The sequence below is a fragment of the Entelurus aequoreus genome, linkage group LG27, assembly GCF_033978785.1.
Source record: "Entelurus aequoreus isolate RoL-2023_Sb linkage group LG27, RoL_Eaeq_v1.1, whole genome shotgun sequence".
Taxonomy (NCBI): domain Eukaryota; kingdom Metazoa; phylum Chordata; class Actinopteri; order Syngnathiformes; family Syngnathidae; genus Entelurus; species Entelurus aequoreus.
Window position 1 is genome coordinate 3,079,870 of NC_084757.1, and position 27,500 is coordinate 3,107,369.

At 37.1% G+C, this 27,500-nt stretch overlaps 1 protein-coding gene across 4 annotated transcripts in view; it reads left to right on the forward strand.

Annotated features, from left to right (window-relative positions):
- LOC133644195 (tumor protein 63-like) overlaps nucleotides 1–27,500 on the forward strand; it is a 498,490-nt gene that overhangs the window by 350,026 nt on the left and 120,964 nt on the right. For 3 of the 4 annotated variants that reach the window (XM_062038537.1, XM_062038538.1, XM_062038541.1), the window contains exon 1: nucleotides 17,857–17,995. The exons of the other annotated variant lie outside the window; for it this stretch is intronic. In XM_062038537.1, the coding sequence (XP_061894521.1) occupies nucleotides 17,943–17,995 (53 nt within the window). In that variant the 5' untranslated portion in view covers nucleotides 17,857–17,942. Of the gene's footprint in view, nucleotides 1–17,856; nucleotides 17,996–27,500 lie in introns of those variants that run through there. 4 annotated transcript variants of the gene reach the window in all.

Here is a 27,500-nt window from a genome sequence, read left to right on the forward strand (position 1 = left end):
TGACAATATTGACCAATGTTTTAAGTCAAAGCATAATATTTTTTGTAACTGTAAATACTTTAAGTACATTATGCTCGTGTAAGGAACATTATTGAAAACTTTATTTTGTTAAGGCAGTCAGACAGGATGTTGTGCACCGATCCACGTAAAATCCAACAGTGTCACTGCAGCAGCACTGAGAGCGGACTCAGCCAAACTACCTCTGGGTAATGTTGCCAGTGTCAGGGGTGCGTCGTGTTATTTAACGATTAAACAAAGAAATACAAAGTGAGCGCAACAGGGAAGTGCTCTGACTGGACAGACGATAAAGAAAACAAAACAGAATGCTGGAACACAGCAAAAACACTTACGAAGAATGTGGAGCAGATGGCGTCCACAAAGTACGTGCGTACTTGATCTCCGCATGGAAAGACTCATCCACATTGACCAGTGAATAATGTCCCGACAACAAACTATTGTAAATAGTGCTAATTACCAACAGAAAACAGGTGAGGGGAAAACTGCTCAGCGGCAGGAGAAAGAGGAAAACAGGAAGTGAAAACCACAAAATAAGAGTGCAAGACAGGAACTAAAACTACGCGCAGAAAAATACCAAGAAACTCAGGGTAAGGCGTGATCTTATACAACAGATCATGACACAAAGAAATTGACTCAAAAAAAGTATGTAAAGGAAGGCTCCACTTTTCCAAAAATGCGCTAGCTTGACGCTAATATACATTGGCATTGCTATCGACATGATTAGCATTAGCGATTTTACAGGGCGATTGCACAACCTCCGTTTTTTTTTTTAATGAAAACTATATCTAAGCTGCTTGCTACAAACAAACAGCTGGTGGGTAATAAGTACGTACAGTATTAACACGTTTTAGGGTGCAACAAAAGACTAGCATAGGCTAGCCAACACAGCATAAACTATACGCCACTGCCACCTCGCGTCTCGGACTTGCAACTGTCAAGAGATTCCGACAAGTGCTAACAAAACAAGATATAACAACAGCTCATTTTAAAAATTGTAAATTAAAAAATTGGATTTTATTTAGCATTAGCGATTTTACATGGCGATTGCACAATTTCCTTTTTTTAATTTTTTTTAATGAAAACTACATCCAAGCTGCTTGCTACAAACAGCTGGTGGGTAATAAGTACGTACAGTATTAACACGTTTTAGGGTGCAACAAAAGACTAGCAGAGTCTTGGACTTAAAACTGTCAGAGATTCCGACAAGTGCTAACAAAACAAGATATAACAACATTGCAAATAAAAAATGTGGATTTTATCACCAAAAACGATTCAAGTCTATTAACACACAAAAGTTGGTACCGTTGAGTACTCCCAGGCACCGGGAATTGGTACCGTATCGGTGCTAGTGTGAACCCAGCCCTAACGGTGTGTATCATCGATCCAGTATTTTACGGATGCTTTCCCACGGTGTCATCCTACTTTATCCCGCTTTTTTGTTTTTTTTCAAGTGATATTATGTTGCTGCCATGTTGGCCTGCAGCGACACAAACACGATGAGTCAGAGTTGAATCAGCCAGCAGGCGCTCCTTTGCTTGATTGGAAGAAGGATGTTTGTGTTTACTAGGAGGAATATCGTCTTAGAGGGAAATGTCATCTAAAACATTTGTACGCACGTACAACACTTAAGACCTTCAGTATATCAGCATGTGGAATTAAATGATGGAATGGATTAAGCAAAGAAATCCAACAAAGTCCTAATATGATCCACTTCAAGAAACTCTTCAAACTTAAAGTGTTTACAAAGTACAAAGAATCATTTTCTAGATCATCTAATTTACCTCACTTGTCATCGACTATCTTAACGATTAGTCGCCGACAAAGATTTTGATCGTCGACTTGTCTATTTTAACGATTAGTCAACTACGAACATTTTGATCATCGACTAACTTAATGATTAGTCAACTACAAACATTTGATCATCGACTTGTCATCGAGAATCTTAACGATTAGTCAAAGACCAACATTTTGATCGTCGACTAGTCATTGACTATTTTAATGATTAGTCAGCTACGAACATTTTGATAATTGACTATTTTAACGATTAGTCGACGACAAACGACAAACGTTGACTAGTCCCCGACTATTCTAACGATTAGTTGATGACAAACATTTTGATCGTCGACTAGCCAGACTATCTTAACAATTAGTCGACTACGAAAATTTTGATCGTCAACTAATCAACTCTCTTGACAATTAGTCGACTAGGATCATTTTGATCGTCAACTAGTCATCGACTATCTTAACAATTAGTCGAATACAAATATATTGATCGACTATCTTAACAATTAGTCGAATACAAATATATTGATCGACTATCTTAACAATTAAGTCGACTATGAACATTTTTGTCGTCAACTAGTCATCGACTCTCTTAACAATTAGTCGACTACGAACATTTTGATTGTCAACTAATCAACTCTCTTAACAATTATTCGACTAGGATCATTTTGATCGTCAATTAGTCATCGACTATCTTAACAATTAGTCTAATACAAATATATTGATCGACTATCTTAACGATTAAGTCGACTATGAACATTTTTATCGTCAACTAGTCATCGACTCTCTTAACAATTAGTCGACTACGAACATTTTGATCGTCAACTAATCAACTCTCTTAACAATTATTCGACTAGGATCATTTTGATCGTCAATTAGTCGACTACAAATATTTTCATCGACTATCTTAACGATTAGTCAACTATGAACATTTTGATCGTCAACTAGTCATAGACTATCTTAACAATTAGTCGACTACGAACATTTTGATCGTCAACTAATCAACTCTCTTAACAATTAGTCGACTAGGAACATTTTGATCGTCAACTAGTCGTCGACTACGAACATTTTGATCGTCAACTAATCAACTCTCTTAACAATTAGTCGACTAGGAACATTTTGATCGTCAACTAGTCATCGACTATCTTAACAATTAGTCGACTACAAATATTTTGATCGACTATCTTAACGATTAGTCGACTACCAACATTTTGATCGTCAACTAGTCATCGCCTATCTTAACAATTAGTCGACTACGAACATTTTGATCGACTATCTTAACGATTAGTCGACTATAAACATTTTGATCGTCAACTAGCCATCGACTATCTTAACAATTATTCGACTACGAACATTTTGATCGTCAACTAATCAACTCTCTTAACAATTAGTCGACTAGAATCATTTTGATCGTCAACTAGTCATCGACTATCTTAACAATTAATTGACTACAAATATTTTGATCGACTATCTTAAGGATTAATCGACTATGAACATTTTGATCGTCACCTAGTCATCGACTCTCTTAACAATTAGTTGACTACGAACATTTTGATCGTCAACTAATCAACTCTCTTAACAATTAGTCAACTAGGAACATTTTGATCGTCAACTAGTCATCGACTATCTTAACAATTAGTCGACTACAAATATTTTGATTGACTATCTTAACGATTAGCCGACTATGAACATTTTGATCGTCAACTAGTTATCGACTCTCTTAACAATTAGTCGACTACGAACATTTTGATCATCAACTAATCAACTCTCTTAACAATTAGTCAACTAGGAACATTTTGATCATCAACTGGTCATCGACTATCTTAACAATTAGTCGACTACAAATATTTTGATCGACTATCTTAATGATTAGTCGACTATGAACATTTTGATCGTCAACTAGTCATCGACTCTCTTAACAATTAGTTGACTACGAACATTTTGATCGTCAACTAATCAACTATCTTAACAATTAGTCAACTAGGAACATTTTGATCGTCAACTAGTCATCGACTATCTTAACAATTAGTCGACTACAAATATTTTTATCCACTATCTTAACGATTAGCCGACTATGAACATTTTGATCGTCAACTAGTTTTTCGACTCTCTTAACAATTAGTCGACTACGAACATTTTGATCATCAACTAATCAACTCTCTTAACAATTAGTCAACTAGGAACATTTTGATCGTCAACTAGTCATCGACTATCTTAACAATTAGTTGACTACAAATATTTTGATCGACTATCTTAACGATTAGCCGACTATGAACATTTTGATCGTCAACTAGTCATCGACTCTCTTAACAATTAGTCGACTACGAACATTTTGATCGTCAACTAATCATTTCTCTTAACAATTAGTCAATTGGGAACATTTTGATCGTCAACTAGTCATCGACTATCTTAACAATTAGTCGACTACAAATATTTTGATCGACTATCTTAACGATTAGTCAACTATGAACATTTTGATCGTCAACTAGTTATCGACTCTCTTAACGACTATGAACATTTTGATGGTCAACTAGTCATCGACTCTCTTAACAATTAGTTGACTACGAATATTTTGATCATCGACTATCTTAACGATTAGTTGACTACGAACATTTTGATCGTCGACCTATTATATAACCCTTAATGTCATCTAAAACATTTGTACGCACGTACAACACTTAAGAACTTCAGTATATCAGTATGTGGAATTAAATGATGGAATGGATTAAGCAAAGAAATCCAACAAAGTACTAATATGATCCACTTCAAGAAACTCTTCAAACTTAAAGTGTTTACAAAGTACAAAGAAGAAGATAAACATTCTGAATTTATTTCATCCATCCATTCATTTTCTAGATCATCTTATTCATCTCACTTGTCATCGACTGTCTTAACGATTAGTCGACGAAAAAGATTTTGATCGTCGACTTGTCTATTTTAACGATTAGTCAACTACGAACATTTTGATCATCGACTAGTTACCGACCAACTTAATGATTAGTCAACTACAAACATTTTGATCATCAACTTGTCATCGACAATCTTAAAGGCCTACTGAAATGAAATTGTTTTTATTTAAAAGAGAATAGCAGATCCATTCTATGTGTCATACTTGATCATTTCGCGATATTGCCATATTTTTGCTGAAAGGATTTAGTAGAGAAAATCGACGATAAAGTTCACAACTTTTGCTTGCTGATAAAAAAAGCTTTGGCTGTAGCGGAAGTAGCGTGACGTCACAGGAGCTAGTATTCCTCACAATTCCCCGTTGTTTACAATGGAGCGAGAGAGATTCGGACCGAGAAAGCGACGATTACCCCATTAATTTGAGCGAGGATGAAAGATTCGTAGATGAGGAACGTTACAGTGAAGGACTTGAGAGGCAGTGATGGACGTATCTTTTTTCGCTCTGACCGTAACTTAGGTACAAGCTGGCTCATTGGATTCCACACTCTCTCCTTTTTCTATTGTGGATCACGGATTTGTATTTTAAACCACCTCGGATACTATATCCTCTTGAAAATGAGAGTCGAGAACGCGAAATGGACATTCACAGTGACTGAACATGTAAATACACGATTAATAATATTCAGCTTTGCGAAGCTAAAAAAATAGAAGCTAACCTAGCTACGTAGCCAACGTGATAGCATAGCAGTCTCAAATGCAGATAGAAACTAAATTGAAAAAAAACCCTGACTGGATGGATAGACAGAAGATCAAAAATACTATTAAACCATGAACATGTAAATACACGATTAATAATATTCAGCTTTGCGAAGCTAAAAAAATAGAAGCTAACCTAGCGACGTAGCCAACGTGATAGCATAGCAGTCTCAAATGCAGATAGAAACTAAATAAAAAAAAAACCTGACTGGATGGATAGACAGAAGATGAACAATACTATTAAACCATGACAAAGGTGATGACCTTGTACATTACACAAATACATAAAACAATTGATAAAATACAGATTTTATAACATAGACTTTGACTCCTCCATTTTACACCGGTAACATCATATCAACTATCACAGTGATATGGCTGAAAACTGTATCACGGAATAAGAGTTTTGTATCAGTCGATATCAATAATTATTGATATTTTCATGACCTATTGAAAATAAGGGCCAGGAGAAAAATATAATACATGTAAATATTTTTATTAAAATGTAAGTGGTTATAATCCCTCAGCTGGAAAGTCATAAAGAAAATGTCAACACAAGCGTGGAAAACACTCAAACAATGTAAACAAAATAGTAAAATACATTAAATGTTTTTGTAAGAAAATAGTGCAATATGTAAACATGGGGAAACCTGAGAAGAACTATTTTCTGCTGGTTTAGTGGCAGGAAGTGCCACTAAACCAGTATACACTGCAAGTATATACTGGTTATATAAGTATGCACTGCAAGTATATATATAATGTAGTAACAGACACCTTCATAACAATATGTAATATGTACAATATACACACTGCAAGTATATATATAATGTAGTAACAGACACCTTCATAACAATATGTAATATGTACAATATACACACTGCAAGTATATATATAATGTAGTAACAGACACCTTCATAATATGTAATATGTACAATATACACACTGCAAGTATATATATAATGTAGTAACAGACACCTTCATAACAATATGTAATATGTACAATATACACACTGCAAGTATATATATCATGTAATAACAGACACCTTCATAACAATATGTAATATGTGCAATATACAAATTGCAAGTATATATATATAATGTAGTAACAGACACCTTCATAACAATATGTAATATGTACAATATACACACTGCAAGTATATATATCATGTAGTAACAGACACCTTCATAATATGTAATATGTACAATATACACACTGCAAGTATATATATCATGTAGTAACAGACACCTTCATAACAATATGTAATATGTACAATATACACACTGCAAGTATATATATCATGTAGTAACAGACACCTTCATAACAATATGTAATATGTACAATATACACACTGCAAGTATATATATCATGTAGTAACAGACACCTTCATAACAATATGTAATATGTACAATATACAAATTGCAAGTATATATATATAACGTAGTAACAGACACCTTCATAACAATATGTAATATGTACAATATACACACTGCAAGTATATACATCATGTAGTAACAGACACCTTCATAACAATATGTAATATGTACAATATACACACTGCAAGTATATATATAATGTAGTAACAGACACCTTCATAACAATATGTAATATGTACAATATACACACTGCAAGTATATATATCATGTAGTAACAGACACCTTCATAACAATATGTAATATGTACAATATACACACTGCAAGTATATATATAATGTAGTAACAGACACCTTCATAACAATATGTAATATGTACAATATACAAATTGCAAGTATATATATATAATGTAGTAACAGACACCTTCATAACAATATGTAATATGTACAATATACACACTGCAAGTATATATATCATGTAGTAACAGACACCTTCATAACAATATGCAATATGTAAAATATACACACTGCAAGTATATATATAATGTAGTAACAGACACCTACATAACAATATGTACAATATACACACTGCAAGTTTATATATAATGTAGTAACAGACACCTTCATAACAATATGTAATATTTACAATATACACACTGCAAGTATATATATAATGTAGTAACTGACACCTTCATAACAATATGTAATATGTACAATATACACACTGCAAGTATATATATAATGTAGTAACAGACACCTTCATAACAATATGTAATATGTACAATATACAAATTGCAAGTATATATATATAATGTAGTAACAGACACCTTCATAACAATATGTAATATGTACAATATACACACTGCAAGTATATATATCATGTAGTAACAGACACCTTCATAACAATATGCAATATGTAAAATATACACACTGCAAGTATATATATAATGTAGTAACAGACACCTTCATAACAATATGTACAATATACACACTGCAAGTTTATATATAATGTAGTAACAGACACCTTCATAACAATATGTAATATTTACAATATACACACTGCAAGTATATATATAATGTAGTAACAGACACCTTCATAACAATATGTAATATGTACAATATACACACTGCAAGTATATATATAATGTAGTAACAGACACCTTCATGACAATATGTAATATGTACAATATACACACTGCAAGTATATATATCATGTAGTAACAGACACCTTCATAACAATATGCAATATGTACAATATACACACTGCAAGTATATATATTATGTAGTAACAGACACCTTCATAACAATATGTAATATGTACAATATACACACTGCAAGTATATATATAATGTAGTAACAGACACCTTCATGACAATATGTAATATGTACAATATACACACTGCAAGTATATATATCATGTAGTAACAGACACCTTCATAACAATATGCAATATGTACAATATACACACTGCAAGTATATATATTATGTAGTAACAGACACCTTCATAACAATATGTAATATGTACAATATACACACTGCAAGTATATATATAATGTAGTAACAGACACCTTCATAACAATATGTAATATGTACAATATACACACTGCAAGTATATATATAATGTAGTAACAGACACCTTCATAACAATATGTAATATGTACAATATACACACTGCAAGTATATATATAATGTAGTAACAGACACCTTCATAACAATATGTAATATGTACAATATACACACTGCAAGTATATATATCATGTAGTAACAGACACCTTCATAACAATATGTAATATGTACAATATACACACTGCAAGTATATATATAATGTAGTAACAGACACCTTCATAACAATATGTAATATGTACAATATACACACTGCAAGTATATATATAATGTAGTAACAGACACCTTCATAACAATATGTACAATATACACACTGCAAGTATATATATAATGTAGTAACAGACACCTTCATAACAATATGTAATATGTACAATATACACACTGCAAGTATATATATAATGTAGTAACAGACACCTTCATAACAATATGTAATATGTACAATATACACACTGCAAGTATATATATAATGTAGTAACAGACACCTTCATAACAATATGTAATATGTACAATATACACACTGCAAGTATATATATAATGTAGTAACAGACACCTTCATAACAATATGTAATATGTACAATATACACACTGCAAGTATATATATAATGTAGTAACAGACACCTTCATAACAATATGTAATATGTACAATATACACACTGCAAGTATATATAATTGACTTGGTAACAAACAACAAAAATGACTATTTTTGGACAAATGAGGATTCACAACCTTATCTTTTTGAAGCTGAATATACTGCTGCTTATAGAAACCAGCACGAAGGAAGAGTGAGACGTGACGCTATAAATGTGGAATTTTAAGCCAAGCTATTTCAACATAAATGGAGTGCTTACCCAAATAAACCGAAAAAAACACCGTCCACGGCCAGCTGGACCAAACAGACCATGGAGTGAGTCACACTTTATATTGCTCAGGATACAACTACAGTACTAGCTGTGTACAAACAAAACATGAAATAATACTTTACAGTTTTGTGTATTACAAACTCAAAACGCGTTTGGTGCTGGCTTAGAAGCTAGCTTATCACTTGCCGTAGTTAGCTTTTAGGGCTAATACCGTAGCACGTCGATGTGTTAGCACTCTAGAAAAAGAGTTCCTCAGTGTTCACTCTTACAAAAACAATGTTGCTATGGTTTGTTATACAGGCTACACAACGTAAATAAAGTATGGGTGAGGGCCGACATCCGGGCAACTGAGCTACATACGGGTTCTTCCAGCCATAGCAACCAGACTGGCGTTGAAAACAAACCGTTGCCATTACTCTTTAACCTGTCGACCTACGCTGGTTAAACCCGTCATTCTGCCTCCAAAATGCCGAAAAACGGTGTTGTTTTTGGTTGTGCTAACCACAACTGGAAACAGGGGAAACAAAGGTCGTATTTTGTTCTGCCAAAGCGTGATAAAAGCCCACAGAGACGAGACAAATGGCTCGCAGCTTTACACCGGGAAAACGAGGACGGTTCTCACTGGAGTCCCCCAAAGTCCCGGGTCGTGTGTTCGGATCACTTCGTTTCTGGTAAATATAAGGAACAAAAATCCACCTTCTTAACCACAACTTGGCTATACCGTCCATGCTAATGTTGTACTTGTTGAATTTGTACCTTATAACGTTCGACAGCTGAAGTTGTTGTTGTACAAAAATAACATGCGGTAGATACTATATAGTCTATACCAGGGGTCACCAACCTTTTTGAAAGCAAGAGCTACTTCCTGGGTAGTGATTAATGCGAAGGGCTACCAGTTTGATACACACTTCAATAAATTGCCAGAAATAGCCAATTTGCTCAATTTACCTTTAACTCTATGTTATTATTAATAATTAATGATATTTACACTTAATTGAACGGTTTAAAAGAGGCGAAAACACGAAAAAAATGAAAATTTAATTTTGAAACGTAGTTTATCTTCAATTTCGGCTCTTTAAAATTCAAAATTCAACCGAAAAAAAGAAGAGAAAAACTAGCTAATTCGAATCTTTTTGAAAAAATTAAAAAAAGAATTTATGGAACATCAATAGTAAATTTTCCTGATTAAGATTAATTTTAGAATTTTGATGACATGTTTTAAATAGGTTAAAATCCAATCTGCACTTTGTTAGAATATATAACAAATTGGACCAAGCTATATTTCTAACAAAGACAAATCATTATTTCTTCTAGATTTTCCAGAACAAAAATTTTAAAAGAAATTCAAAAGACTTTGAAATAAGATTTAAATTTGATTCTACAGATTTTCTAGATTTGCCAGAATATTTTTTTTGAATTTTAATCATAATAAGTTTGAAGAAATATATCACAAATATTCTTCGTCGAAAAAACAGAAGCTAAAATGAAGAATTAAAATGTATTTATTATTCTTTACAGTAAAAAAAATAAATTTACTTGAACATTGATTTAAGTTGTCAGGAAAGAAGAGGAAGGAATTTAAAAGGTAAAAAGGTATATGTGTTTAAAAATCCTAAAATCATTTTAAGGTTGTATTTTTTCTCTAAAATTGTCTTTCTGAAAGTTATAAGAAGCCAAGTAAAAAAAAAAAATGCATTTATTTAAACAAGTGAAGACCAAGTCTTTAAAATATTTTCTTGGATTTTCAAATTCTATTTGAGTTTTGTCTCTCTTAGAATTAAAAATGTCGGGCAAAGCGAGACCAGCTTGCTAGTAAATAAATACAATTTAAAAAATAGAGGCAGCTCACTGGTAAGTGCTGCTATTTGAGCTATTTTTAGAACAGGCCAGCGGGCTACTCATCTGGTCCTTACGGGCTACCTGGTGCCCGCGGGCACCGCGTTGGTGACCCCTGCTCTATAGCCTAGCTAGCTATTTTCGAAAACCGGTTTCGTTTAAATTTGCACTTAACAGTTGGGTTTTTAAAAACCAATAAACCCTATAATTTTCATGTTGCCATGCAATACATGTAGCCCTCAAATCTCTCAATATTGTATACACTAACACTTAAACTTGTTGTTGATAACTTCCGCGTCTCTTTCTTAGTAGCGCGCAGGCTAAGCTAACTAGCAAGCTAAGCTAAGCCTGAGAAGCTTTAAAGTTCACTGAGACGAGTCTGACGCAAATAATACATTTTCGTTTTTTCACACGATTTGCGAATCAGTAAAAATGCGTAAATGAAGGATTTAACGCCGACTTCCAAGCCACAACGCTCGTTAAATGCTTTTTCTGTCAATGCTGCGTTCGCTGTGAGCTGCTTTGTTTTCAACCAATTCCCGGTTGCTAGGGGATTGGTAGGCGGAAGTGACGTAGGTCCGCCCTCACCCATAGTTGACCATTTTTTGAAATGTATTTTTAAAGTGATTTAGAGGTAGAATTGATTGCTCCTATTGGCTGCATTGCTAACCACTTGTAACTAAACCATTTTTATATGTTAGAATGCAAAAAAAAACAAAAAAAAAACTTTTGTCTTTCATAATGATTGTGAACGATTGGTAAACTTCCACAAAAATTTTTTTTTCCCAGTCTATAGTCTGTTGCCCAAGTATCGGATCAGGACCGCATCGGATATGATGCCAAATAATCGGATCAGAAGCGGAAAAATGTTGATCACAATTATTGTCAGATATTAATATTTATTTGATGTTAGCATGTCGCTAATATTCTCCCACTACTAAAAAAATGATCTCTCTGCGATCAAAAGAAAACACATGTCTTGTGGAATGTACTGAGACCTCAAAGTGTGTGTGTGTGTGTGTGTGTGTGTGTGTGTGTGTGTGTGTGTGTGTGTGTGTGTGTGTGTGTGTGTGTGTGTGTGTGTGTGTGTGTGTGTGTGTGTGTGTGTGTGTGTGTGTGTGTGTGTGTGTGTGTGTGTGTGTGTGTGTGTGTGTGTGTGTGTGTGTGTGTGTGTGTGTGTACTCTCCATCACACTTTGGATGCCTGGCTGATAGTTTAGTACGAGGATGTTGTTCCCCAGATACACATTATCTATTTATTAGTTTTCCCCCCGCTGTGACCCCCGCCTGCATTTTATTTTAGCAGCTGATTCACCTGCTGCCCATCTAGGCGGCGCTTCTCGGTTTACAGTCTCAAACTACACAGCCCACACGAGACGCAAGGCGGGGGTTTGGCAATGTGCGCTCTCTGGTGCATCTTTACCTATATGGTCAATGGTAAATGGTCAATGGTTCTACTTGTATAGCGCTTTTCTACCTTCAAGGTACTCAAAGCGCTTTGACACTATTTCCACATTCATGTTGTCCTGTTGGTCTCCAGTAGTTGTCCTGTTGGTGTCCAGTAGTTGTCCTGTTGGTCTCCAGTAGTTGTCCTGTTGGTGTCCAGTAGCTGTCCTGTTGGTCTCCGGTAGTTGTCCTGTTGCTCTCCAGTAGTTGTCCTGTTGGTCTCCAATAGTTGTCCTGTTGGTGTCCAGTAGTTGTCCTGTTGGTGTCCAGTTGCTGTCCTGTTGGTCTCCAGTAGCTGTCCTGTTGGTGTCCAGTAGTTGTCCTGTTGGTGTCCAGTAGTTTTCCTGTTGGTCTCCAGTAGCTGTCCTGTTGGTCTCCAGTAGTTGTCCTGTTGGTCTCCAATAGTTGTCCTGTTGGTCTCCAGTAGTTGTCCTGTTGGTGTCCAGTAGTTGTCCTGTTGGTCTCCAGTAGTTGTCCTGTTGATCTCCAATAGTTGTCCTGTTGGTGTCCAGTAGTTGTCCTGTTGGTGTCCAGTAGTTGTCCTGTTGGTCTCCAGTAGTTGTCCTGTTGGTGTCCAGTAGTTGTCCTGTTGGTCTCCAGTAGTTGTCCTGTTGATCTCCAATAGTTGTCCTGTTGGTTTCCAGTAGGTATCTTGTTGGTCTTCAGTAGTTGTCCTGTTGGTGTCCAGTAGGTGTCCTGTTGATCTCCAATAGTTGTCCTGTTGGTGTCCAGTAGTTGTCCTGTTGGTCTCCAGTAGTTGTCCTGTTGATCTCCAATAGTTGTCCTGTTGGTTTCCAGTAGGTATCTTGTTGGTCTTCAGTAGTTGTCCTGTTGGTGTCCAGTAGGTGTCCTGTTGGTCTCCAGTAGTTGTCCTGTTGGTGTCCAGTAGGTGTCCTGTTGGTCGCCAGTAGTTGTCCTGTTGGTCTCCAGTAGTTGTCCTGTTGATCTCCAATAGTTGTCCTGTTGGTTTCCAGTAGGTATCTTGTTGGTCTTCGGTAGTTGTCCTGTTGGTCTCCAGTAGGTGTCCTGGTTGTCTCCAATAGTTGTCCTGTTGGTCTTCAGTAGTTGTCCTGTTGGTCTCCAGTAGTTGTCCTGTTGGTCTCCAGTAGTTGTCCTGTTGGTGTCCAGTAGTTGTCCTGTTGGTCTCCAGTAGTTGTCCTGTTGATCTCCAATAGTTGTCCTGTTGGTTTCCAGTAGGTATCTTGTTGGTCTTCGGTAGTTGTCCTGTTGGTGTCCAGTAGTTGTCCTGTTGATCTCCAATAGTTGTCCTGTTGGTTTCCAGTAGTTGTCCTGTTGGTCTCCAGTAGTTGTCCTGTTGGTCTCCAGTAGTTGTCCTGTTGATCTCCAATAGTTGTCCTGTTGGTTTCCAGTAGGTATCTTGTTGGTCTTCGGTAGTTGTCCTGTTGGTGTCCAGTAGTTGTCCTGTTGATCTCCAATAGTTGTCCTGTTGGTTTCCAGTAGTTGTCCTGTTGGTCTCCAGTAGTTGTCCTGTTGGTCTCCAGTAGTTGTCCTGTTGATCTCCAGTAGTTGTCCTGTTGATCTCCAATAGTTGTCCTGTTGGTTTCCAGTAGGTATCTTGTTGGTCTTCGGTAGTTGTCCTGTTGGTGTCCAGTAGTTGTCCTGTTGATCTCCAATAGTTGTCCTGTTGATCTCCAATAGTTGTCCTGTTGGTTTCCAGTAGTTGTCCTGTTGGTCTTCAGTAGTTGTCCTGTTGGTGTCCAGTAGGTGTCCTGTTGGTCTCCAGTAGTTGTCCTGTTGATCTCCAATAGTTGTCCTGTTGGTTTCCAGTAGGTATCTTGTTGGTCTTTGGTAGTTGTCCTGTTGGTGTCCAGTAGTTGTCCTGTTGGTCGCCAGTAGTTGTCCTGTTGGTCTCCAGTAGTTGTCCTGTTGATCTCCAGTAGTTGTCCTGTTGATCTCCAATAGTTGTCCTGTTGGTGTCCAGTAGTTGTCCTGTTGGTCTCCAGTAGTTGTCCTGTTGATCTCCAATAGTTGTCCTGTTGGTTTCCAGTAGGTATCTTGTTGGTCTTCGGTAGTTGTCCTGTTGGTGTCCAGAAGTTGTCCTGTTGATCTCCACTAGTTGTCCTGTTGGTTTCCAGTAGGTATCTTGTTGGTCTTCAGTAGTTGTCCTGTTGGTGTCCAGTAGGTGTCCTGTTGGTCTCCAGTAGTTGTCCTGTTGGTGTCCAGTAGGTGTCCTGTTGGTCGCCAGTAGTTGTCCTGTTGGTCTCCAGTAGTTGTCCTGTTGATCTCCAATAGTTGTCCTGTTGGTTTCCAGTAGGTATCTTGTTGGTCTTCGGTAGTTGTCCTGTTGGTCTCCAGTAGGTGTCCTGGTTGTCTCCAATAGTTGTCCTGTTGGTCTCCAGTAGTTGTCCTGTTGGTCTCCAGTAGTTGTCCTGTTGGTGTCCAGTAGTTGTCCTGTTGGTCTCCAGTAGTTGTCCTGTTGATCTCCAATAGTTGTCCTGTTGGTTTCCAGTAGGTATGTTGTTGGTCTTCGGTAGTTGTCCTGTTGGTGTCCAGTAGTTGTCCTGTTGATCTCCAATAGTTGTCCTGTTGGTTTCCAGTAGTTGTCCTGTTGGTCTCCAGTAGTTGTCCTGTTGGTCTCCAGTAGTTGTCCTGTTGGTCTCCAGTAGTTGTCCTGTTGATCTCCAATAGTTGTCCTGTTGGTTTCCAGTAGGTATCTTGTTGGTCTTCGGTAGTTGTCCTGTTGGTGTCCAGTAGTTGTCCTGTTGATCTCCAATAGTTGTCCTGTTGGTTTCCAGTAGTTGTCCTGTTGGTCTTCAGTAGTTGTCCTGTTGGTGTCCAGTAGGTGTCCTGTTGGTCTCCAGTAGTTGTCCTGTTGATCTCCAATAGTTGTCCTGTTGGTTTCCAGTAGGTATCTTGTTGGTCTTCGGTAGTTGTCCTGTTGGTGTCCAGTAGTTGTCCTGTTGGTCGCCAGTAGTTGTCCTGTTGGTCTCCAGTAGTTGTCCTGTTGATCTCCAGTAGTTGTCCTGTTGATCTCCAATAGTTGTCCTGTTGGTGTCCAGTAGTTGTCCTGTTGGTCTCCAGTAGTTGTCCTGTTGATCTCCAATAGTTGTCCTGTTGGTTTCCAGTAGGTATCTTGTTGGTCTTCGGTAGTTGTCCTGTTGGTGTCCAGAAGTTGTCCTGTTGATCTCCAATAGTTGTCCTGTTGGTTTCCAGTAGGTATCTTGTTGGTCTTCAGTAGTTGTCCTGTTGGTGTCCAGTAGGTGTCCTGTTGGTCTCCAGTAGTTGTCCTGTTGGTGTCCAGTAGGTGTCCTGTTGGTCGCCAGTAGTTGTCCTGTTGGTCTCCAGTAGTTGTCCTGTTGATCTCCAATAGTTGTCCTGTTGGTTTCCAGTAGGTATCTTGTTGGTCTTCGGTAGTTGTCCTGTTGGTCTCCAGTAGTTGTCCTGTTGATCTCCAATAGTTGTCCTGTTGGTCTCCAGTAGGTATCTTGTTGGTGTCCAGTAGTTGTCCTGTTGGTCTCCAGTAGTTGTCCTGTTGATCTCCAATAGTTGTCCTGTTGGTTTCCAGTAGGTATCTTGTTGGTCTTCGGTAGTTGTCCTGTTGGTGTCCAGAAGTTGTCCTGTTGATCTCCAATAGTTGTCCTGTTGGTTTCCAGTAGGAATCTTGTTGGTCTTCAGTAGTTGTCCTGTTGGTGTCCAGTAGGTGTCCTGTTGCTTTCCAGTAGTAGTCCTATTGGTCTCCAGTAGTTGTCCTGTTGGTCTCCAGTAGTTGTCCTGTTGATCTCCAGTAGTTGTCCTGTTGAACTCCAATAGTTGTCCTGTTGGTTTCCAGTAGGTATCTTGTTGGTCTTCGGTAGTTGTCCTGTTGGTCTCCAGTAGGTGTCCTGGTTGTCTCCAGTAGTTGTCCTGTTGGTCTCCAGTAGTTGTCCTGTTGGTCTCCAGTAGTTGTCCTGGTTGTCTCCAGTAGTTGTCCTGTTGGTCTCCAGTAGTTGTCCTGTTGATCTCCAATAGTTGTCCTGTTGGTTTCCAGTAGGTATCTTGTTGGTCTTCGGTAGTTGTCCTGTTGGTGTCCAGTAGGTGTCCTGTTGGTCTCCAGTAGTTGTCCTGTTGGTATCCAGTAGTTGTCCTGTTGATCTGCAGTAGTTGTCCTGTTGATCTCCAATAGTTGTCCTGTTGGTTTCCAGTAGGTATCTTGTTGGTCTTCAGTAGTTGTCCTGTTGGTGTCCAGTAGTTGTCCTGTTGGTGTCCAGTAGGTGTCTTGTTGGCGTCCAGTAGGTGTCCTGGTTGTCTCCAGTAGTTGTCCTGTTGGTGTCCAGTAGTTGTCCTGTTGATCTCCAATAGTTGTCCTGTTGGTTTCCAGTAGGTATCTTGTTGGTCTTCAGTAGTTGTCCTGTTGGTGTCCAGTAGTTGTCCTGTTGGTGTCCAGTAGTTGTCCTGTTGGTGTCCAGTAGTTGTCGTGTTGATCTCCAATAGTTGTCCTGTTGGTTTCCAGTAGGTATCTTGTTGGTCTTCAGTAGTTGTCCTGTTGGTGTCCAGTAGTTGTCCTGTTGGTCTCCAGTAGTTGTCCTGTTGGTGTCCCTTACCTATATGGTAAATGGGTTATACTTGTATAGCGCTTTTCTACCTTCAAGGTACTCAAAACACTTTGACACTATTTCCACATTCACACATTCACACACTGATGGCGGGAGCTGCCATGCAAGGCGCTAACCAGCACCCATCAGGAGCAAGGGTGAAGTGTCTTGCTCAAGGACACAACGGACGTGACGAGGTTGGTAGAAGGTGGGGATCGAACCAGGAACCCTCAGCTTACTCTCCCAACCCGCGCCACGCCGTACCTCACCATCTTGTGCCAGCGCTTCTTAACCAGCATGCAATGGGGGCCTCAGGCCTTCCGGGTCCCCACTTGGTCTGAACGGCGTGTGTGTGTGTGTGTGTGTGTGTGTGTGTGTGTGTGTGTGTGTGTGTGTGTGTGTGTGTGTGTGTGTGTGTGTGTGTGTGTGTGTGTGTGTGTGTGTGTGTGTGTGTGTGTGTGTGTGTGTGTGTGTTGTTGTTAGGCCAACAGGTTGGTCTTGATATCTATATCCTAGCAACTGTGTTTGCGAGCGATATTTGCCACAAGCCCGGCCGCCGATTGGTCGCCACAAGCTCCTCCCCCTTTGTGGGCCAGCCGAAGCAAAAATACCTAAATTCAAAACATCCCTCCGAGCTCCCCACTCTGCACTGTACCCCTCAAAGCTCCTTGTCATCCACATTTCTCTGCACTCCACACATATTTTGGATCACGGGGGTTCACTCATTTCATTTTCAATCCACATTTTTTTTGTATCGGGCGTGAATGTCACGCTGGTAGCCATCAACCACTTCATCCCATCTGGCATGACAACATGAACTCTCCCTACGCTGCCGTGCAGTACTACCCCGACTTCCCCTTTCACCGGTGAGTACGCTAACGTCCTGCAGTGGCTAACACGCTAGCAGCGCAAGTGTCAGAGACGGGAGTCGGGAATCCCCCTCACCGCCATCCACACAACAGTTGTGTGCCACAGCTGCCGCCACATCCGCATGTATTTTTAAGACGCAGTGTCCAGTAGCATCAAGTGGCCATTGATGTCTTCTTTGCGCCACACTTGGGGACTTTTTTTTTTTTTTTTTGCAAGGGTCTCCAAAATAGCAGAGGAGGAATAGTAACAATTAGTAGAACAAGTATTACGCGGTAAAGGATTGACACCAAACTTGTTACCTGGTTAGTCCTGAGTTTGGATCGTCTTTTCTTTCATCTCCGGTTGACAATTAGTTGTGTTCATTGACGTAGAATGTTGCTTATTTGTGTAGTTTTTGACCTGCTAATAAGTATTGCTTCAAACATTATTCATCCATGTTTTATATTTGTGCTGGATAATTTCCCCCAAATATAAAAGTGATGGTTTTTTTTGCTTATTTGTGTAGTTTTTGACCTACTAAAAAGTACTGCTTCAAATAAATGTCATATTTTTTCAGTAAAATTTCCCGCAAATTTAACAATGATGTGCAAAAAAAAAAATTATAATTTAATAATAATAATTAGAGATGTCCGATAATATCGGTCTGCCGATATTATCGGCCGATAAATGCGTTAAAATGTAATATCGGAAATTATCGGTATAAAATAAATGTCATATTTTTTCAGTAAAATTTCCTGCAAATTTAACAATGATGTGCAAAAAAATCTATATATAATTTAATAATAATAATAATAATAATAATACATTTTATTTGGTATAGCGCTTTTCAGAGTACTCAAAGACGCTTTACAGGATAAAAAATTACAATATAAAACAGTTCAAAGTAGGGCTGCAACTAACGATTAATTTGATAATCGATTAATCTGTCGATTATTACTTCGATTGGTCGATTAATAATCGGACAAAACAGACTAACTACATTTCTATCCTTTCCAGTATTTTATTGAAAAAAAACAGCATACTGGCACCATACTTATTTTGATTATTGTTTCTCAGCTGTTTGTAAATGTTGCAGTTTATAAATAAAGGTTTATTAAAAACAAAACAAAACAAAAAAAACATCTGCACATGCGCATAGCATAGATCCAACGAATCGATGACTAAATTAATCGGCAACTATTTTAATAATCGATTAGTTGTTGCAGCCCTAGTTCAAAGTAATAATATAAAATACAGGAAATATAAATGTATCTTTTTTTCCTTTCATTTGACAATTTGCTGTTTTCATTTATGTACATTTTTGCGTATTTGTGTAGTTTTTGACCTGCGAATAAATATTAGGTTAAATAATTTCCATATTTGTGCTGTATAATTTCCCCCAAATTTAACAGTGATGTGCAAAAAAAAATGTATTCATCATTATAATTGATCTTTTTTGAATTTTCCAGTTGACAATTAGTTGTGTTCATTGACGTAGAATGTTGCTTATTTGTGTAGTTTTTGACCTGCTAATAAGTATTGCTTCAAACATTTTTCATCCATGTTTTATATTTGTGCTGGATAATTTCCCCCAAATATAAAAGTGATGTTTGTTTTTGCTTATTTGTGTAGTTTTTGACCTACTAAAAAGTACTGCTTCAAATAAATGTCATATTTTTTCAGTAAAATTTCCCGCAAATTTAACAATGATGTGCAAAAAAAAAAATTATAATTTAATAATAATAATATCGGTCTGCCGATAATATCGGTCTGCCGATATTATCGGCCGATAAATGCGTTAAAATGTAATATCGGAAATTATCGGTATCGGTTTTTTTATTATCAGTATCGTTTTTTTTTGTTTGTTTGTTTTTTTTATTAAATCCACATAAAAAACACAAGATACACTTACAATTAGTGCACCAACCCAAAAAACCTCCCTCCCCCATTTACACTCATTCACACAAAAGGGTTGTTTCTTTCTGTTATTAATATTCTGCTTCCTACATTGTATATCAATATATATCAATACAGTCTGCAAGGGATACAGTCCGTAAGCACACATGATTGTGCGTGCTGCTGCTCCACTAATAGTACTAACCTTTAACAGTTAATTTTACAAATTTTCATTCATTACTAGTTTCTATGTAACTGTTTTTATATTGTTGTACTTTCTTTTTTATTCAAGAAATTTTTTTTAATTTATTCATCTTATTTTATTTGATTCATTTTTTTAAAAAAGTACCTTATCTTCACCATACCTGGTTGTCCAAATTAGGCATAATAATGTGTTAATTCCACGACTGTATATATCGGTTGATATCGGTATCGGTAATTAAAGAGTTGGACAATATCGGCATATCGGATATCGGCAAAAAGCCATTATCGGACATCCCTAATAATAATAATAATAATAATAATACATTTTATTTGGTATAGCACTTTTCAGAGTACTCAAAGACGCTTTACAGGATAAAAAATTACAATATAAAACAGTTCAAAGTAATAATATAAAATACAGGAAATATAAATGTATCTTTTTTTCATTTCATTTAACAATTTGCTGTTTTCATTGATGTACATTTTTGCGTATTTGTGTAGTTTTTGACCTGCGAATAAATATTAGGTTATATTATTATAATTGATCTTTTTTCCATCTTCGTTTAACACTTAGCTGTGTTCATTGACGTTTGTTTTTGCTTGTGTGTAGTTTTAAACCTACTAAAAAGTATTGCTTCATACCATTTTCATATTTGTTCAGTAAAATTTCCTGCAAATTTAACAGTGATGTGCAAAAAAATATATGTATAATTTATCTTTTTTTCATTTCAGTTAACAATTTGCTGTTTTCATTGATGTACATTTTTGCGTATTTGTGTAGTTTTTGACCTGCGAATAAATATTAGGTTAAATGATTTTCACATTTGTGCTGTAAAATTTAACAGTAATGTCCAAAAAAAATTTTATTCATCATTATAATTGATCTTTTTTTAATTTTCCAGTTGACAATTAGTTGTGTTCATTGACGTAGAATGTTGCTTATTTGTGTAGTTTTTGACCTGCTAATAAGTATTGGTTCAAATAATTGTCACATTTTCCCCAAATTTAACAGTGATGTGCAAAAAAAAATATATATATATATATAATAATTGATCTTTTTTCCATCTCCGTTTAACACTTAGCTGTGTTCATTGATGTTTGTTTTTGCTTATTTGTGTAGTTTTTGACCTACTAAAAAGTTATGCTTTAAATAATTTTCATATTTGTTCAGTAAAATTTCCTACAAATTTAACAGTGACGTGCAAAAAAAAAAAAAATGTAATTTATATTTTTTTCATTTCAGTTAACAATTTTCTGTGTTCATTGTCGTAGAATTGTGCTTATTTGTGTAGTTTTTGACCTGCTAATAAGTATTGCTTCAGACATTTTTCATCCATGTTTTATATTTGTGCTGGATAATTTCCCCCAAATATAAAAGTGACGTGCAAAAAAAATATTATTATAATTGATCTTTTTTCCATCTCCGTTTAACAATTAGCTGTTAGTTTTTTTTGCTTATTTGTGTAGTTTTCGACCTACTAAAAAGTTATGCTTCAAATAATTTTCATATTTGTTCAGTAAAATTTCCTACAAATTTAACAGTGACGTGCAAAAAAAAAAAAAAATTAATTTATATTTTTTTCATTTCAGTTAACAATTTTCTGTGTTCATTGACGTAGAATTGTGCTTATTTGTGTAGTTTTTGGCCTGCTAATAAATATTGCTTCAGACATTTTTCATCCATGTTTTATATTTGTGCTGGATAATTTCCCCCAAATATAAAAGTGACGTGCAAAAAAAATATTATTATAATTTATCTTTTTTCCATCTCCGTTTAACAATTAGCTGTTAGTTTTTTTTGCTTGTTTGTGTAGTTTTTGACCTACTAAAAAGTTATGCTCCAAATCATTTTCATATTTCGTCAGTAAAATTTCCTGCAAATTTTACGGTGATGTGCAAAAAAAAATATTATAATTTATATTTTTGTCATTTCGGCTAACAACTTGCTGTTTTCATTGATGTACATGTTTGTGTATTCGTGTAGTTTTTGACCTGCGAATAAATATTAGGTTAAATAATTTCCATATTTGTGCTGTAAAATTTCCCCCAAATTTAACAGTGATGTGCAAAAAAAATAAAATTCTAATTTTGCTTTTTTTCATCTCCAGTTGACAATTAGTTGTGTTCATTGACGTAGAATGTTGCTTATTTGTGTAGTTTTTGACCTGCTAATAAGTATTGCTTCAAACATTTTTCATCCATGTTTTATATTTGTGCTGGATAATTTCCCCCAAATATAAAAGTGATGTTTGTTTTTGCTTATTTGTGTAGTTTTTGACCTACTAAAAAGTACTGCTTCAAATAAATGTCATATTTTTTCAGTAAAATTTCCCGCAAATTTAACAATGATGTGCAAAAAAAAAAATTATAATTTAATAATAATAATTAGAGATGTCCGATAATATCGGTCTGCCGATATTATCGGCCGATAAATGCGTTAAAATGTAATATCGGAAATTATCGGTATCGTTTTTTTTATCATCAGTATCGTTTTTTTTGTTGTTTTTTTTTATTTTTTATTAAATCCACATAAAAAACACAAGATACACTTACAATTAGTGCACCAACCCAAAAAACCTCCCTCCCCCATTTACACTCATTCACACAAAAGGGTTGTTTCTTTCTGTTATTAATATTCTGCTTCCTACATTATATATCAATATATATCAATACAGTCTGCAAGGGATACAGTCCGTAAGCACACATGATTGTGCGTGCTGCTGCTCCACTAATAGTACTAACCTTTAACAGTTAATTTTACTCATTTTCATTAATTACTAGTTTCTATGTAACTGTTTTTATATTGTTGTACTTTCTTTTTTATTCAAGAAAATGTTTTTAATTTATTTATCTTATTTTATTTGATTCATTTTTTTTAAAAAGTACCTTATCTTCACCATACCCGGTTGTCCAAATTAGGCATAATAATGTGTTAATTCCACGACTGTATATATCGGTTGATATCGGTATCGGTTGATATCGGTAATTAAAGAGTTGGACAATATCGGCATATCGGATATCGGCAAAAAGCCATTATCGGACATCCCTAATAATAATAATAATAATAATACATTTTATTTGGTATAGCACTTTTCAGAGTACTCAAAGACACTTTACAGGATAAAAAATGACAATATAAAACAGTTCAAAGTAATAATATAAAATACAGGAAATATAAATGTATCTTTTTTTCATTTCATTTAACAATTTGCTGTTTTCATTGATGTACATTTTTGCGTATTTGTGTAGTTTTTGACCTGCGAATAAATATTAGGTTATATTATTATAATTGATCTTTTTTCCATCTCCGTTTAACAATTAGCTGTGTTCATTGACGTTTGTTTTTGCTTATTTGTGTAGTTTTTGACCAACTGAAAAGTATTGCTTCAAATCATTTTCATATTTGTTCAGTAAAATTTCCTCCTAATTTAACAGTGATGTGCAAAAAAACCCATAATTTATCTTTTTTTCATTTCAGTTGACAATTAGTTGTGTTCATTGACGTAGAATTGTGCTTATTTGTGTAGTTTTTGGCCTGCTAATAAGTATTGCTTCAGACATTTTTCATCCATGTTTTATATTTGTGCTGGATAATTTCCCCCAAATATAAAAGTGATGTTTGTTTTTGCTTATTTGTGTAGTTTTTGACCTACTAAAAATAATTTTCATATTTGTTCAGTAAAATTTCCTGCAAATTTTACAGCGATGTGCAAATTTTTTTTATAATTTAGCTTTTTTTCCATTTCAGTTAACAATTTGCTGTTTTGATTGATGTACATTTTTGCGTATTTGTGTAGTTTTTGACCTGCGAATAAATATTAGGTTAAATAATTTTCAAATTTGTGCTGTAAAATGTCCCCCAAATTTAACAGTAATGTCCAAAAAAAAATTTATTCATCATTATAATTGATCTTTTTTTAATTTTCCAGTTGACAATTAGTTGTGTTCATTGACGTAGAATGTTGCTTATTTGTGTAGTTTTTGACCTGCTAATAAGTATTGCTTCAAATAATAGTCACATTTCCCCCAAATTTAACAGTGATGTGCAAAAAAATATGTATATAATTTAGCTTTTTTTCATCTCCAGTTAACAATAGTAGTTGTCCTGTTGGTGTCCTCCTGGCTTCCTGATGAGCTCCAGTAGTTGTCCTGTTGGTGTCCAGTAGTTGTCCTATTGGTGTCCTCCTGGTGTCCTGATGAGCTCCAGTAGTTGTCCTGTTGGTGTCCTCCTGGATTCCTGATGGTCTCCAGTAGTTGTCCTTTTGGTTTCCTCCTGGTGTCCTGATGGTCTCCAGTAGTTGTCCTGTTGGTGTCCTTCTAGTGTCCTGTTGGTCTCCAGTAGTTGTCCTGTTGGTCTCCAGTAGTTGTCCTTTTGGTCTCCAGTAGTTGTCCTGTTGGTCTCCAGTAGTTGTCCTGTTGATCTCCAGTAGTTGTCCTGTTGGTCTCCAGTAGTTGTCCTGTTGGTCTCCAGTAGTTGTCCTGTTGCTCTCCAGTAGTTGTCCTGTTGGTGTCCAGTAGTTGTCCCGTTGGTCTCCAGTAGTTGTCCTGTTGGTCTCCAGTAGTTGTCCTGTTGGTGTCCAGTAGTTGTCCTGTTGGTCTCCAGTAGTTGTCCTGTTGGTCTCCAGTAGTTGTCCTGGTTGTCACCAGCAGCTGTCCTGTTGGTCTCCAGTAGTTGTCCTGTTGGTCTCCAGTAGTTGTCCTGTTGGTCTCCAGTAGTTGTCCTGTTGGTCTCCAGTAGTTGTCCTGTTGCTCTCCAGTAGTTGTCCTGTTGGTCTCCAGTAGTTGTCCTGTTGGTCTCCAGTAGTTGTCCTGTTGGTGTCCAGTAGTTGTCCTGTTGGTCTCCAGTAGTTGTCCTGTTGGTCTCCAGTAGTTGTCCTGGTTGTCACCAGCAGTTGTCCTGTTGGTCTCCAGTAGTTGTCCTGTTGGTCTTCAGTAGTTGTCCTGTTGGTCTCCAGTAGTTGTCCTTTTGGTCTCCTCCTGGTGTCCTGATGGTCTTCAGTAGTTGTCCTGTTGGTGTCCAGTAGTTGTCCTGTTGGTCTCCAGTAGTTGTCCTGTTGGTCTCCAGTAGTTGTCCTTTTGGTCTCCTCCTGGTGTCCTGTTGGTCTCCAGTAGTTGTCCTGTTGGTGTCCAGTAGTTGTCCTGTTGGTCTCCAGTAGTTGTCCTGTTGGTCTCCAGTAGTTGTCCTGTTGGTCTCCAGTAGTTGTCCTGGTTGTCACCAGCAGTTGTCCTGTTGGTCTCCAGTAGTTGTCCTGTTGGTCTCCAGTAGTTGTCCTGTTGGTCTCCAGTAGTTGTCCTGTTGGTCTCCAGTAGTTGTCCTGTTGGTCTCCAGTAGTTGTCCTGTTGGTGTCCAGTAGTTGTCCTGTTGGTCTCCAGTAGTTGTCCTGGTTGTCACCAGCAGTTGTCCTGTTGGTCTCCAGTAGTTGTCCTGTTGGTCTCCAGTAGTTGTCCTGTTGGTCTCCAGTAGTTGTCCTGTTGGTCTCCAGTAGTTGTCCTGTTGGTCTCCAGTAGTTGCCTTGTTGGTCTCCAGTAGTTGTCCTGTTGGTCTTCAGTAGTTGTCCTGTTGGTCTCCAGTAGTTGTCCTTTTGGTCTCCTCCTGGTGTCCTGATGGTCTTCAGTAGTTGTCCTGTTGGTGTCCAGTAGTTGTCCTTTTGGTCTCCTCCTGGTGTCCTGATGGTCTCCAGTAGGTGTCCTGATGGTCTCCGGTAGTTGTCCTGTTGGTGTGCAGTCGGTGGTGTGTTGTTGATGTCTTTGCATTCCAAAGCTCGAGAAGAAGAATGTGTGCCTCAGAGGATTGGACCCCGGACTGTTTGACTTGGACAGAAGTCAGGTGGACAGAAGTCATGTGGACAGAAGTCAGGTGGACAGAAGTCAGATGGACAGAAGTCAGGTGGACAGAAGTCATGTGGACAGAAGTCAGGTGGACAGAAGTCATGTGGACAGAAGTCAGGTGGACAGAAGTCAGGTGGACAGAAGTCAGGTGGACAGAAGTCATGTGGACAGAAGTCAGGTGGATAGAAGTCAGGTGGACAGAAGTCATGTGGACAGAAGTCAGGTGGACAGAAGTCAGGTGGACAGAAGTCAGATGGACAGAAGTCAGGTGGACAGAAGTCATGTGGACAGAAGTCATGTGGACAGAAGTCATGTGGACAGAAGTCATGTGGACAGAAGTCAGGTGGACAGAAGTCAGGTGGACAGAAGTCAGGTGGACAGAAGTCATGTGGACAGAAGTCAGGTGGACAGAAGTCAGGTGGACAGAAGTCAGGTGGACAGAAGTCAGATGGACAGAAGTCATGTGGACAGAAGTCAGGTGGACAGAAGTCAGGTGGACAGAAGTCAGGTGGACAGAAGTCAGGGGGACAGAAGTCAGGTGGACAGAAGTCAGGTGGACAGAAGTCATGTGGACAGAAGTCAGGTGGACAGAAGTCAGGTGGACAGAAGTCAGGTGGACAGAAGTCAGGTGGACAGAAGTCATGTGGACAGAAGTCAGGTGGACAGAAGTCAGGTGGACAGAAGTCAGGTGGACAGAAGTCAGGTGGACAGAAGTCAGATGGACAGAAGTCATGTGGACAGAAGTCAGGTGGACAGAAGTCAGGTGGACAGAAGTCATGTGGACAGAAGTCAGGTGGACAGAAGTCAGGGGATAAGTGGCAGAGAAACTTCTTTGGGCTTTCTTTTGTTTGGCGGCCATGTTGTCCCTCCGGCGGGGGCTGACAGACGAAGGGTCTTTGAACAAGTGATTAATAGAGACACCGGAGAAGGGCTCTGTTTGTTTTGATTGCATTTTCATGGGCCGCTGTGCCCGACCTGCCAGGAGACAATGTTTAGAGGCCACCTTTGACCCGACCTCGTCTGGAGGCGCTGGGATGTCTTGAAGTGGAACAGCCTTCGCCTCAGGCTGGCCTCCCAAACCTGACACCTCACACACTAGCAGTGCCTCACAATAACACTATTTATACATCTAAAGTAGTCTTGTAACCATACCAATATTTTGGTACCGGTACTACAATTATTTCTACACTTTTCGGTACTTTTCTAGATAAAGGGGACCACAAAAAAATGTCATAATTGTGTTTATTTTATCAAAAAATGTTAGTGTACATGAAACATGTTTATTATTGTCATTTAGTCCTTAAATAAAATAGTCAACATACTAGACAACTTGTCTTTTAGTAGTAAGTAAACAAACAAAGACTCCTAATTAGTCTATGCAGTAACATATTGTGTCATTTATACACCTATTATTTTGTGGGACAAACTGTAAAAATTGATTATTAATCCACTTGTTCATTTACTGTTAATATCTGCTTATTTTCTGTTTCAACATGTTCTATCTACACTTCTGTTAAAATGTAATAATCACTTATTCTTCTCTTCTTTGATACTTTACATTAGTTTTGGATGATACCACACATTTAGGTATGG